This window comes from Mesocricetus auratus, unplaced genomic scaffold (assembly GCF_017639785.1).
Source record: "Mesocricetus auratus isolate SY011 unplaced genomic scaffold, BCM_Maur_2.0 Super-Scaffold_4256, whole genome shotgun sequence".
NCBI lineage: Eukaryota > Metazoa > Chordata > Mammalia > Rodentia > Cricetidae > Mesocricetus > Mesocricetus auratus.
This window is the reverse complement of record NW_024429182.1, coordinates 115,076,009-115,090,415: the sequence shown is the minus strand read 5'-3', so window position 1 is coordinate 115,090,415 and position 14,407 is coordinate 115,076,009. Positions and strand designations below refer to the sequence as shown.

The following is a 14,407-nucleotide window of genomic DNA, read 5'->3' as shown; positions in this document are numbered from 1 at the left end:
TACAGGAGTAGGTTCTCCCCTACCATGCGGATTCTGAGATCAAGATTCAGGTCCTCAGACTTGGTGGCAAGTAACTTTATCCACCCAAGAATTGCAGTTAAATTTGGAATTCACTTTAAATTGTGTCAGGTTATATTTCCCCAAGGAGATGCTATTTTTGTTTTCCATCTCATTAACCTAAAAACATTAATCACTTCTAGTTCTCATGGGATGGACAAAAAGGGAACTCAGACCCCAAATATTTTTTCTGGAATACAGCTTGAGTTACTTCATAAATAACTCAATCAACACATGTGCATGTGGATATTCCCACTTAACCAAAGCCTTCCATGTTTACCCTATCAAAATACTATAGGACCTTCATAAGGAGAGAAGATACCAAGCTTACCACTTCCACAGAGAGCAGAGACAGACTTCTTAACTTTCTTTGTTCCCACCCCAAACAAGGCAACTAGAGGGATCTATTTTTTTTAAATCATATTTACAACCTGTGAATCTGAAAAATTCAATGCCTGGTAATTTATTTGTTAATAAATGAAAATACTGGACATGATTATACTCACAGATACTCTAGAAGACTCTCTTCCTTTGGAAGGAGGAAGATACCCAAATAAAATCGTTAATCAACCAAAGAAACCTTCAACGGTATATTTTATTAATATAATATGAAGGACAATAAATTCTATGTTTCTGTGGCAGGAAATGCATTTAACAGCTCAATTCATACTAACGGGTATTTTGAAGCAGATCCAACAGTAGTCTCAGAGTACCGTCGATGCACTGAAGAGATGGTGGCACCAATGTGACCACTTTAGGAGCACGCCTCCTTATTTTTAAATAAGGCACTGTCAAATGGATGCTTGTGGAGAACATCTGAGTCTATGACTTTTAAATGTCTATGATAACTACTCACTTCTATTCATAATTCAGAATGATGTCTACACTGGACATAGGACTCTGGGTATCTGCCAGGTCTGACACTTTATCTACCTAAGGAGCCAATGTGGTGCTCATGCTTTGTGGTTACCTTTTATGTCTTGCATGGCTATGTTGACTGACATCTGGAGGATTCAATCAGATTCCATCTTGAGGCATTTCAATGGAAGGCACACTGAAAAGTTTTATGGGGTAGCAAAGCTAATGGGTAACCAAAATATGGCAGGCAGAAGCCAAAATAATTTTTCATTTTATGTGAAAAAAATTGATGTTAAGATTTGGATATTTGGCTGGGCGTTGGTGGCACACACCTTTAATCCCAATACTCAGGAGGTAGAAGCAGGCAGATCTCTGTGAGTTCAAGACCAGCTTGGTCTACAGAGGGAGTTCATAGAAAAAGCATGTCTTGAAATGCCCCCCCCCAAAAGACTTTGATAGTTGGTGAGTTGAGCAGTAAGATGTAAGTCAAAATTACAATGAGAATTCATCTCATCCTAGTAGGAAAGGCTATCTGTCAAGAAAACTGTAACTGTATTTGCGAGGATACAGGTAGAAAATGGAACCCTAAACACAGTGTTGGGAAAAGAAACTAGCATAGCTATTATGAAATCTGTACAGACGGTTTTAAAAGACTAAAAATAAGGGCTGGGGAGATGGCTCCATGAGTAAATAAAGTACTTGCTGTTCCAGATCCCCAGCACCTATGTAAAGATGGGTATAGCAGTGTATATTGGTAATGCCAGTGCTTGCAGAGGAAAGCAGAGATGGGGAGGCACTAGCTAGCCAGCCTAGCAAAAATCTATGAGCTAAAGTTTCAGTGACAAATTGTCTTTTTTTTTTTAAAGGTTTAGAGTGATGGAGAATTTTTAATGTTGCCCTCTGGCATACATATGCACAGGCATGCATATAAATTAAAAACAACAACAGCAACAACAAGAAGACAGAATTACTGCTGATCATATATAGCACTTCTGAATACATACACAAAGAATCAAAGTGTATGGTAGAGGTACCTATACACCCATGTTTGCTGTGGTTTGCTGTGGCACTTACAATAACCCAGTTATGGAATCATGCTAGGTGCCTATGAAAGGATAAAGAAAACCTGACACAGACACAGACACAGACACAGACACACACACACACACACACACACACACACACACACACACACATTCGGTAAAAAGAATGAAAGAAACTATGCTGTTTGAGGGAAAATGATTGGAACAAAAGGATATAAATAAGACTTAGACAAATAAGGCCAGGTGGTGGTGGTGCACACCTTTAATCCCAGTACTCGGGAGGTAGAGGCAAGTGTATCTCTGTGAGTTTGAGGGCACCCTGCTCTACAGAGCTAGTTCTAGGACAGCTAGAACTATCACATAGAGAAACTCTGTCTTGAAAAACAAACGGGAAGACAAATATGGCTTTAAAAAATCATATAGATTCTAGATGTAAAATAGGAAAGGGATAAGCTGGAGGTGGGAGGAAACAAGAACTAGGCCTGGGTAAATATAAAAACGGTATACATGGATGAAAACTTCCTAATGAATCTGTGTAGTTATTATACACTGATAAAAGGCTTTAGTAATGGCCGCTATGTAAAAAATATAGCGACTTACTAATTCATAGGAAAAAATAGACAGTATTTGCTGCCAGTGATAAAATTTGATTAAGTGAAAATTATAATTTCAAATCTTCTATATGATAGCCTTTTGACATTTAAAGATGTCTAAAAGGACAGTGATATTCAGAGACATGGTTAAAATATACTAAACAGATCAACATTTGTGGAAGTAATAGCCAGTATTTCCAAACAAGAAAAAACAGTGTGAGGTCCAAATAGTCTAAGGGATTTTATTAAATCAAAACGTGAATAGTTCAGATCCCATCCTCATCAGCACCAGCTGTCTTAGAGGTCTCAACTGAAACTACCCAGATCAGACTGTATGTGGCCATGTTCCAGAGCAACTGTCTTGACTGGAGATTGATGTGGGAGGGTCCAGCCTTCAGTGGCCAGCACCATCCCCAGGTAGGTGATTCTGGGCTGTATATGGAAGCTAGCTGACCACAAACCAGTAAGAAAGACAGTTTGTGAGCCAACAAACAGCATTCCTTCATGGCTTCCTCATGGCTTCCTCTTCAAGCGCCTGCCTTGCTTGAGTTCTTGCCCTGACCTCCTTCAACGATGGATTTGACTTGAAATGTAAGCCAAATAAACCCTTTCCTCCTCAAGTTGTTTTTGGCCAGTGTTTTATCACAACAACAGAATGAAACCAGACAGATTCCGAATGTAAGTGCCGTTTAGGACACTACTACTCATAAGAGGAGAAATAAAAAGTAGGGAGGGAAGAAGTCATCCCTATATACAGCTGACAATCGTAAACTTCAAAGATCTCAAGGTTTCACCTGAAAATCCTTAGATCACATAAACATTAAGTAGCATAAATATGTAATAACATACAGAAATCAGAAAACTTGCTACATATATGCATATATATTACCCATAAAACTTGCTATATGCTCATCATGAATTTGCTGAGAATCAGAGAAAAACACTAACTTATAATAGTTTCGTGAAAAGTAAAATGCCCAGAAATAAATCTAACCAAGGAGATGGGAGACCTTCACAAAGAAAACTTTAAGACACTGAAGAAAGCAACTGGAAACCAAGAGATGGAAGGGGTTCCAAGATCATGGACTGGCAGAATCACTATTGTGAAAATGGTTACATTACTGAAAGTGATATACATATCCAATACAATTCCTATCAAACCCCAAAAATTACATTGTTCAGTGAATTAGAATATACAATCCTAAAATACAGATGGAAATGAAAAAGATCCCAACTAGCCAAAGATCCCAAACAGAAAGAATAATACTGGAGGTATCAAAATACCTGATCTCAAACGATACCACAGAGCTACACAAACTGCATGGTATTAGCACAAAAACAGATATGAAGTCCAGCGGAATATAGAATAGAGGACCAGGAAATAAAGCCACGCAGACACAGCCATTCAATTTTTATTTTTGCCGAAACATATATTAGGAGGAAACTACCTTTTCAATAAATGGTTCTAGGAAAACTGGATATACACCTATAGAAGAATGAAACTAAATATGTATCTCACTCTGTTTAAGAATAAATACAAGGGCTGGAGAGATGGCTCGGCTGTTAAAGGCTAGGCTCACAACCAAAAATGTAAGAATAAATACAAAATGGGATCAAAGACTTTTATGTAAGACCTAGTAATTTAAAAATGTTAGAGAAAAATAGTATATAAAGTTGAGAGGAGAAAGTGTGTTAAAGAATAGGGGAGGAACTGAAGGGGAGGAAATAGGAAGTATGTTTGATCAAAACACATTATATGTATGTATGAAATTCTTAACAGCTTTTTTAACCTAAAAAAACTAAAGAAAAACAGGCAGAGTATTTTAAGACACAGACAATGTCTTTCTGAAGGCTTTAACATCATAAGAAATAATTCCAAGAACTAGTAAACGGAATCATATTTTTAAAAAAGGCTCTTGTTACAGTGAAGGAAGGGGTCAGGAAAGTGGAAAGACAACCTCTAGTGGGAAAAAACCTGGCCTACTATACATTTTTCAGTGGGTTAGTATCTAGAATGTATAAGAAATTCCAAAACCGAACACCAAAAAAATTCCAATTAATAAATTAGCATATTTTGGATTCTATAGTTACCCCCCCCCCCCCCGCCAGCTTCCAGGCCTCAACCTCCTGTACCGCACTCCAGCTGAAATGAATTATCTGCCCTCTGTGTGCCTGCACAGCTCAATCTGCCTGGAGCAAACAGTCATTCCCACTGCTTAATTCAAATTCATGCTCACCAGTCCCAAGTTGGTCCCGCTGCCTTAACAATCACCTTCATTCCTCAAATCGTATTCTTCTAAGTGACTATTTTAAACCTCTTCCTCTCTTGTGAAACTTTAGCACTTTTTCTTGCACTCTCTCAAATGATGACCTTGTTTCCTTAGAAAATAGACGCAACCACACAAGAATTTTTCATGCCCTCTCCTCCAAAGTACCCACTTATCTGTATCTGTACCCTCATACTCCCTCACGATGTGTACTCATCTCATGCTTTTTTTTTTTTGCCTTTTAAAGGATACTGCTCCAGCAACTTTTCCTTTTATAATCCATTCATTAAACCATTCTTACAGATTTCTGCATCAAGAAAAAAGGCCCTTTTACATTCTATCCCAGTTCATAACTATTACATATTTAAATATAAGTTTAATATTAGGCTACTAGCTTTACGAAATACCATAACTCATTAGAAAGCTACTATAACTTAGAGTGGGTAATTGACCAAAGGAACATAAGAAACTGCTGCTATATGAGTGATAATTTCAATAAGATGGTTAAAATGGTTATGCTCAAAGACAGAAAATATAAACCACAAAGTGTACAGTTGAATAAAATCAAGAAAGAATTTTTTAAAAGCAAAAGAAAGTGAACAGATAAGATACAAACATTAAACACTATTACATACCATAAGCAAATTCCTATAAATGAGTAAGAAAAAGTCTAATGAGAAAATATGCAAACCTTGGAAATGTGTATCAGGGAAAAGAAACATGGCCAGTTGATAAACATAAAAAGAAACTTATCACTGATTATACTGCATTACAAATTCTTACTGTAGTAACTATTTCACACCAATATATTGTCAAAGTCAAAGTCAGATGACACCAAGTCAATTCTGGGGACTTTAATACACTCTTGGTCTGTGCATAAACTGGACAACTCCTCCAGAAAGTGACTTGGTAAAATGAAAGCCACAAACTCCAGTTCTAGTTGCATAAGAAAACTTTAGCATGTATACTAGAAGACAAAGTGTTTATAGCAATAGAGTTCTAAACTGCCCAAAACTGGAAATAGTCCAAATACCCATCAATAGTAGACTGAAAAATAAATTGTAGCATATTCACATAGCATTATATATGCTATATAAACTGAGCATTATATAGCATTGAAAAATGAATAAGGGATAGCAAGATGGTTTGGTGAGTAAAGGTACTTTCTGCTAAACCCAAGATCTGAGCTTGATTCCCAGGCTTCATGTGAGAGTATGGATTCTTGAAAGTTGTCCTAGGATCTCCATACATGCACCATGGCAAGCTGTGACAACTCCCCACCCCGAGTAATAACTTTTTTTAATAAAAAAAAAAGCCTGCTACTACATATAGCCAAATGAATGAACCTTAAAAAGCACAGTAGTAAACGTCACCATTAAAATATTCATAAACAAGCCAAATTGAACAATGTTGATAAAAATAAAAATAGGAACTTCGGTTTGTTTTGTTTTTCAAGACAGGGTTTCTCTGTGTAACCCTGGTTGTCCTGAAACTCACTCTGTAGACCATGCTGGCCTTGAACTTCTTGCCTCTGCCTCCCAAGTGCTGGGATAAGAGGCATGTGCCACCATGACCAGTGGATAAGGGAACTTTTAAGGAAGCATTCCATGACAGACTGAAGGAGACCTCTAAGAGATGGAGGGAGCAGAAGAGATTGGTGACTGGTTAGAAAAGTCAGGAGGAGAAAGTGCCTAATGGCATTAAATGTGCAAGAGAAGAGACAGTCTGAGTGTGGTGATGCACCCTGCAGACCAAGCCCTCAGGAGGTTGAAGCACGGGTGTCATGAATCTGAGGCCAGCCTGAGTTACACAGTGAGCACTAGCCCAGACAGGGGTACACAGCCAAGACCCTGTCTCAGAAAATGAGAGGAGGGAGGAGGAGGAAGTTGAAGAAGGATAACCTGAGTGACAAGAGTAAGAGAACAACTAAAAATGTACTTTGAGAGTAATGACAGATAACTGAGATGAAGAAAGAAAATGCTGATATGAACAGGTAAGAACAAATATAAAATCAGAGTTTAATAGAGGCGTAGTAGTGTACTTCATAGGTTTCACCACTCATCCAACCATTGCAGTGATGGGAGTCAATCCTGTTATGTAAGTGCTGTATCATTCAAGTGCTCAGCCTCATAGGTTATTTTTTGAAGACAACTGGTCTAGAGAGAAAGATGCTATGGGAAAAGCCTGGTTCACAAACCACCTTTACTACCACTTTACAAATGTGGACCTGCCTGCAATGCTGAAGTCAACAGAAGTTAACAAGAGTCAAAGAAAGTAAATCTGTTTCTATAGATCTTTTAAATATCAGTATTCAAAAACAGCTTGAATACTTATATTCTATTTTGGGTATGACACTGATTTTGTGATAAAAAGAAACAGTACTGTTAAATTTCAATAATTTACAAACTACTTTTAAAATACTCAGAAGTCCTAAAGTAGTTTGAAAAATAAGTATTCAGGGCTCCAATTTTCCAGGAAGGTATAATTTGTACATGGCTCTTTTGTCCTTAGACTCTAAACATCTGGCCACTCATTCAGGCTTTGTGAATGGATACAACAAACTGCATGTCTACCAACACTAGGCCATGGACACTGAGTCCAAAGGGAAATGTCTTCTAGGTTAACAGGGGATAAGGAAATCATCAGCACATCCTCACCCCTTCACCGGCTTTCTGCAAGTCTGAAGTCGTGTTTCTTGTGTCATTGCCGGTGTCTCCGCCCTCAGAGCTGCTTTTGTTTTCCTCTTCTTTGCAGTCTTTATCATCTTCATCTCCTGGAGATTTCCGGGACTGTTTAGAAGACTTCTAAACATTTAGACAAGTTAAAAATTAGAGTCAAAAGCAGAGCTCCAAATGCACAAAAGTAAGAAAAGAGGTGCATAGGGAGCTGGTTTGCATGTAGTATGTGGCTCAATGTAGCACATTCAAAGAACACGTTCAGTGTACCAAGGCTGGGTAGGTGATGCTGGACAACGCATTTTACTTCTCTGGGCCTCAATTAACTAGCTGGAAAGGAAGACGACCACCTGATTCTTGCAAGAAATGTGATATTAAAAACTAGACTATAGGTTGGGCGGTGGTGGTGCACGCCTTCAATTCCAGCACTTGGGAAGCAGAGGCAAACGGATCTCTGTGAGTTTGATGTCAGCCTGGTCTACAAAGCTACACAGAGAAACCCTGTCTCAAAAAACCAAAACCAAAACCAAAACCAACCAAACAAACAAAAAACCTTAACTAATCAGATACCCACAGTATGACTAAATACAACTGGGTGAGTACCTACTACCTTAAGAGACATGAGAACTGAAAGTCACATTATAGTAATAGAAACCAAGGTGCAGAGAATCAAAGGTAGAATACCTCTTGCAGCTCTTTGGCTAGGGACACACATAGAAAGACCCTAACAAAGCTTTTGCATCATAGCACAACATAAGCAATTTATCTTTAAACTATGGATAATTACTTAGACACTAAGGATATACTGGTGAACCAATCCATTTTCTTTGTCATCTCGCATTTGAAATCAAATTACAGTTTGCAGCAAAAGTCGCTTGGCAAAACAGTACTAAAGTTAGAAAAAGACAGATTCAATTGTGTGTCTTACTTATAATGGTGAGATGTTAGCATTTTTAACATTTCCTTTAAAAGACTTTTTTGAATTTTTTAGAATTACGCATTTGTATGGTGTATGCACTTGCCATGGCATGTGTGGAAGTCAGAGAACATCTTGTGAGAGCCAGTTTCTCCTTCCAGCATGTAGTTCCTGAGTCTAAATCAGGTCATCAGGCTTGGTGGCAAGTGCAGTTACCAACTGAGTCAGTATGATGGCTGTTCTTAACAAGCTTTTTTTTAAAAAAGTAAAAAGCAAGTTTAATCATATAAACAATAAACAATGACTAATGGGCTTGTGTGAATGACCACTAGGTAGAAAACATGAAGCTAAGCTGCTTGTTCAAATGCAGTCAACATATTTTGAACTTGACCTCCTTGCCCTTTTATCTGTTAAATCCATATTTCTCTCAAGATTTAAGGGCTGTGATTGTAGCTCAGTTAGCAGTGCTTGACTAGCATGCAGGAAACTCTGGGTTTGGTCACCAGCACTATATATACCGGGCATGAATGGGAATATCTGTAACCCAGCCCTCGGGAGGTAGAAGAAGGAGGATCACAAGTTCAAGGGCATCACTGGGCTACATAATGAGTTTCAGACCAACCTGGGCTACTGAGGCCATTTTTCTAGAGGGGAAAAAAAAGAGAGGAGAGGGGAAATAATTTTTAATCAATCTTCAAGTAACATTTTTTTTTTGCCTTTTTCAAGACAGTGTTTCTCTGTGGCTTTGGAGGCTGTCCTGGAACTCGCTCTGTAGACCAGGCTCGAACTGTGGTCTCGAACTCACAGAGATCCACCTGCGTCTGCCTCCTGAGTGCTGGGATTAAAGATGTGTGGCACCAACACCCGGCAATCAATCTTCAAGTATCTTAAAAACAAAAACTAATGTAAACTAACTAAACCAAATCATTGTTTTGGCCTTCTAGAAATGAATTAGTAAACTGGAGCCCCACCATACAATCAGTTTTTAAAAATCATTTTATTTATTTGTGTGTGTGTGTGTGTGTGTGTGTGTGTGTGTGTGTGTGTACAGGGGCAGGTATAGGCAGTTGTGAGCAGCCTGATGAGAGTGATGAGAATCAAACTCTGGCCCTCTATAAAAACAGTAAGTGCTTTTAACTTCTGAGTCATCTCTCCAGCCCCTTACATACATAATCCATTTTTGTAAATGCAAAGATTGGTCAGAGAGGTGGCTCGGTGGTTAAAAGAGCTTACTTGCAGAGGACCTGGTTCAGTTCCCATCACTGATATGGTGGTAAATAACCACTCATAACTCCAGTTCCAGTGGATCCAATGCCTCATTCTGGTCTCTGTAGGCAATACACACATGCGTTGTAATTACATATATGCATGCAACACACACATGAAATAAATCTAAACTACAAAGAGAAATATCTAGTTACATAACAGAACATATAATTAGATTACTTGTTTTACTTGATTAAAACTACCAACCACATCCAAAATGTTAGTTTAAAATGTTATTAATTTTACCTTTTAGATTAAAAACTGATTTATTTACAAAGTTTGGAGCATGTTCAGCTAAAGATCCCATATAACAGTATAAAAGTAACTTTTTTACTCTAGTAAATATTATGCAACAGTTGAAATGTATTATCTGGTTATACTCAAATAACAGTCCTGACCCGACACTGTTAGCCTAATGTACAACATCATAATCTACATTGCTTGTGCTGAGTGTTTGTGAGTAACCCTGAGTTTATGCTTCTCAAAACTTGGCATGATACAATACCAAGTATCACACTAATGGGAACTAGGGCATTATTAGACTTTTACTAATGAGTGACAATATTTATTTGCAAGAAATCTGGCTGCCAAACTAACTTTGTAAAGCTCTTCATATCATAATTCCTGTAAGTTTCTTTTAAATTGGTGTTTATCACCTGTTTTGTCAGTGTGGTCTGAATTGGTTTTATATCTAACTGTTGCTTTGTTAACTAAAATTATTGCTCTTTTAGCATCTTTACTAGTTTAATTTGTTGTAAAGATCTAATAAGCCACTGTTAATCATTTGCTTACACAATACTTTTAATCTACATTTTCCCAGTATCTGTTAGTGCTTGCTTAACATGAATCAGCTACACACTTGCTGTTAAAAACGATGTATGATTTTCCTCAGATCAGCTGTACTTTGGCTTTTTGTTTTGATTATTGAATTTCCTTTCCCCCTCACAGGTAAATGAAATTATGTAAAAGACAATCCCTTTACCTGAGATGTTACAGGTTTAAAGATTACCAGTTTTTAAGTGCAAAGGCAGACTATTCAACTTTAAGAGAAATTCACCATATTCAACAAAAAGAAAACACTGGGAATCCAGACAGGGTAATAATCGGGTTATAGTAGGAGGTGCTTCTCCAAGCGTCATTTCCATATCAACAGACTTATAAACTGGATTCCCTGTCCTTTCCTAAAAGTTCTCAAACAGATCTTAAGGCATGTCAACAGCATTTCACAGGATTCTGATACATGTGAAAGCTTGAGACTATGTGATATTAACACCAAAAAGCTACAGTCTGACTGGGCTTCTTGGCTCATACCTGTAATCTCATCATCTAGGAGGTTGAGGCAGGAAGACTACCATGCGTTCAAGGCTAGTCTGATATAAATAGAGTTTTAGGCTAGTCTGGATTACAGAGATAGACCCCTACAAGGAAACCAAAACCAAAACCAAAAAAACCCCAACAAAAACCAACCAACCAAATAAACCCAAGCACCCTACCTCCACTTCAATACATAAATGCATATAAAAAAGAAAGAATTCTGGGCTGGGTAGTAGCTCAGATGGTAGAGTACTTGCCTAGCATGCACAAGATCTTGAGTTTAATTCCTAGCAGTGTGTAAAATCAGCAACAACAAAAAAATTAAACATAGAAAGGAGTCAAAACCATGCTGGGAAAACCCACAGAAACAGCTGACCTGAACAAGGGGTCATGGACCCCAGACTGACAGCTTGGAAACTAGCATAGGACAGAACCGGGCCCCCTGTATGTGGTTGTCAGTTAGGAGACCTGGGCAGTCTATGGGGCCCTTGGTAATGAACAGCATTTATACCTAGTGTATGAATGGTCACTGGGAGCCCATTCCCCATAGAGGGATACTCTCTCAGCCTAGACACATGGGGGTAGGGCCTAGGCTCTACCCCAAATGATGTGACTGACTTTGATGATTCCTTCATAGAGGGCCTCACTCTTTCTATGGAGCAAAAGAGGGATGGGATGTGTGGGGGGGGATCAGTGGAGGGCATGGGAGAATGGGAGGGAGAGGGAATTAGGATTGATATATAAAATGAGATTGTTTCTAATTTAAATAAAAAAGCTAAAAAAATTAAACACAGTTCTTAAGTGATTATGAAAGTTGCAATTAAATAAAAATTAATTCCATTTGATTAAAATTAAATCATCCTTTTAACAGATAAACTTTAGCCCTCACCTTCACTGCTGTAAAATGTTAACTCTATCCTAGCTATGAGTCTGGGTACTGTTGATCTTTGAAACATGCAACGAAATAGTGACATTTAAAGGTAACATATCCATTGTTAAAATCTTCAAAGTCTTATGTAGCTTTTACATAATTTAGGGTTGCAAACGCATTCCACACAAGCTCAGCAGGCAATCAATTAAGTAAAAATAACTCAAAAGGATGTTTAAGTGAAACCCAAATGCTAAAAGAAATTCAGCTTAAAAGTAACTGCAATGGAAGAAATATTCTGAGAAGGGAAATTCTTATCATTTATAAACTTTATCCCCATCAAGGACAATCATTTTTGTTTGTTTGCTTATTGTGGTATATGTGTGTGTGCACGCGTGCGTGTGTCCCACTCCTCCTTTACCCCTCCTACTATTTCCCCCTCCTAACTGCATATGCTTTTTATTTTTTTTTAATTTTTTTTTTTCGAGACAGGGTTTCTCTGTGGCTTTGGAGGCTGTCCTGGAACTTGCTTGGTAGTCCAGGCTGGTCTCAAACTCACAGAGATCCGCCTGCCTCTGCCTCCCGAGTGCTGGGATTAAAGGCGTGCGCCACCAACGCCCGGCTATTTTTTTTTTTTAAATTTAATACCTATTGGATCCACTTAGTGTTGCCTATATGTATACAGAACACAACAGCCTCAAAGGGCCTGAATCTACTTTGTATTTTTAGGTAGGGTCTCTTATTGAACCTGGAGTTCCCTCACTGGGCTAGCCTGGCTGACCAGAAAGACCCTTCCAGGGATCATCCTGTGTCACCTACCCTATCAGCTCAGAGTTACAGCCATAGGGGTCCAGACTTTAGGCGGGTGCTAGGTTATCTAAACTTGATTCAGATGCTTGTGTAGTAAGCAATTTACCTACTGAGCCATCTCTCCAGCCCCTGAAATCATGTTAGTAATCAATAAGGTACACAGTACATAACACAACCAGGTACATAGGAAATTAACAATACATGGATACAATTTTACCTATACGTCAGCAAGGTGGGTTTTAACAATTGCCAAAGTAAAATTTTAATAGTCTGAGAAGCTCTTGGTACTTGTTTTCTCAGTGAATAAACACAAGAATCAAAGCAGAAATAATTTCTTCAAGTATTCAATCATGTGACAGTCTCTACTGAATTCTAAACCAATCTTAGGTCTTCAAGGATCCATTTATCTCACTTTTAGTTTCTAAAGGACAGAAAGTTTTTACAAATCTCATGAATTCCTTTTTTTGACAGCATATCTAAAATACTGTATGGCAAACCTACTATTTCCATTTGTAAATCTACCATCATGTCATTGCTGCTACATTTGAAATAAAATCTAAACTCATTAATACACCTTACAAGTCTGCACTACTCAGCATTTTCCTGTATAAAGATCTAGGGGCACCTGTGCTGAGTTCAGGTACATGTGAGACCTCCTCCTCTCAGTTTTCTTGCTGCTTCCTTCCTTCTGTCACGCATGGCTCCCCTTCCATACCCTTCTTTCAAGTCTCAGCATAAACTTCACCTTCATTTTTCTACTGTTTTCATTCATTTGCCTCTTAACTCCTTTCACAATTTACATTTGTTTATTTACTTGTTTATTCTGCCCCCTTTCCCTTTTTATGGAGTCAGATTTCCTCACTTCTGCATGCCTAGTTCAACTCAGTGTCTGGCACAGCCTATATGCTTATCACCTTCCTTCTTCAACTAAGCATGTAGTACTTTCAGGGCAGATCAGCCTTGAAGAGCCAGTAGCAGTTTCCCTACCTCAGGCTTTCTGTCTTTCTCTCTGGTAGACTACTGCCTCTAAAGTTTGTAGTGTTGGGGGAGGGGTAAGGCTGAATCACATGTTCTAGGCAAGCACTTTGCCAAGGAGCTATACCTCCCACCCAATTTGAAAACCTTCAGTGAATATGCATGAAACACTACAATCAGGAGGGAGGTTGTCAGTGACCTTTGAAGTGTAGGACTTTTTCCGTTTTGAGCCTCCTTTTTCATTCTTCCTTTTGCCTTTTCCATCTTCTACTCTATCACCTTCTTCCTCACTGCTCGCATCTGCAGGGTTTCCACCTTCTCCCTCAGTCTCTGAAGAGCTCTGTTGCTGAATTGTCTAAGGGAAAAAATTAGCCAATTACAGTTTGAAAAAGAAGAACACAAACTGTGGAAACACACTCTGTTTCAATTTCAAAGACTTTGGCCTACTTTTAATATTTTCAAAATAAAGGACTATGACAGCCAGGCATAGTGGCACACATTTCTAATTCCTGCTACTTGAGAGGCTGAGGTAGGAGGGTTGCTTGTAGTCAACAATTTGAAGCTAACCTCAGTAGCATGTGAAATCTTGATTCAATTAATGAACCAAATGGCTGCCAAAGTCAATTTTTCAATGGCCACTTACTCAGACTCTTCTGGGCAAGAGTTGGTACTTAATAGAAAAAAAAAATGCTGCTATTGCCAAAGAAGAACTCTGACGTCAAATGAATGGAAGTAATAACATGAAGAACATTTTACAAAGATGCA

At 38.4% G+C, this 14,407-nt stretch overlaps 1 protein-coding gene across 2 annotated transcripts in view; it reads right to left on the bottom strand.

Annotated features, from left to right (window-relative positions):
• Nucleotides 1–14,407, bottom strand: part of Hdgfl3 (HDGF like 3) — a 71,950-nt gene that overhangs the window by 16,568 nt on the left and 40,975 nt on the right. For both annotated transcript variants that reach the window (XM_040729293.1, XM_005077841.4), the window contains exons 4-5: nucleotides 13,842–13,997; nucleotides 7,476–7,622 (exon numbers count right to left, since the gene is read on the bottom strand). In XM_040729293.1, the coding sequence (XP_040585227.1) occupies nucleotides 7,476–7,622; nucleotides 13,842–13,997 (303 nt within the window). The remainder of the gene's footprint in view (nucleotides 1–7,475; nucleotides 7,623–13,841; nucleotides 13,998–14,407) is intronic.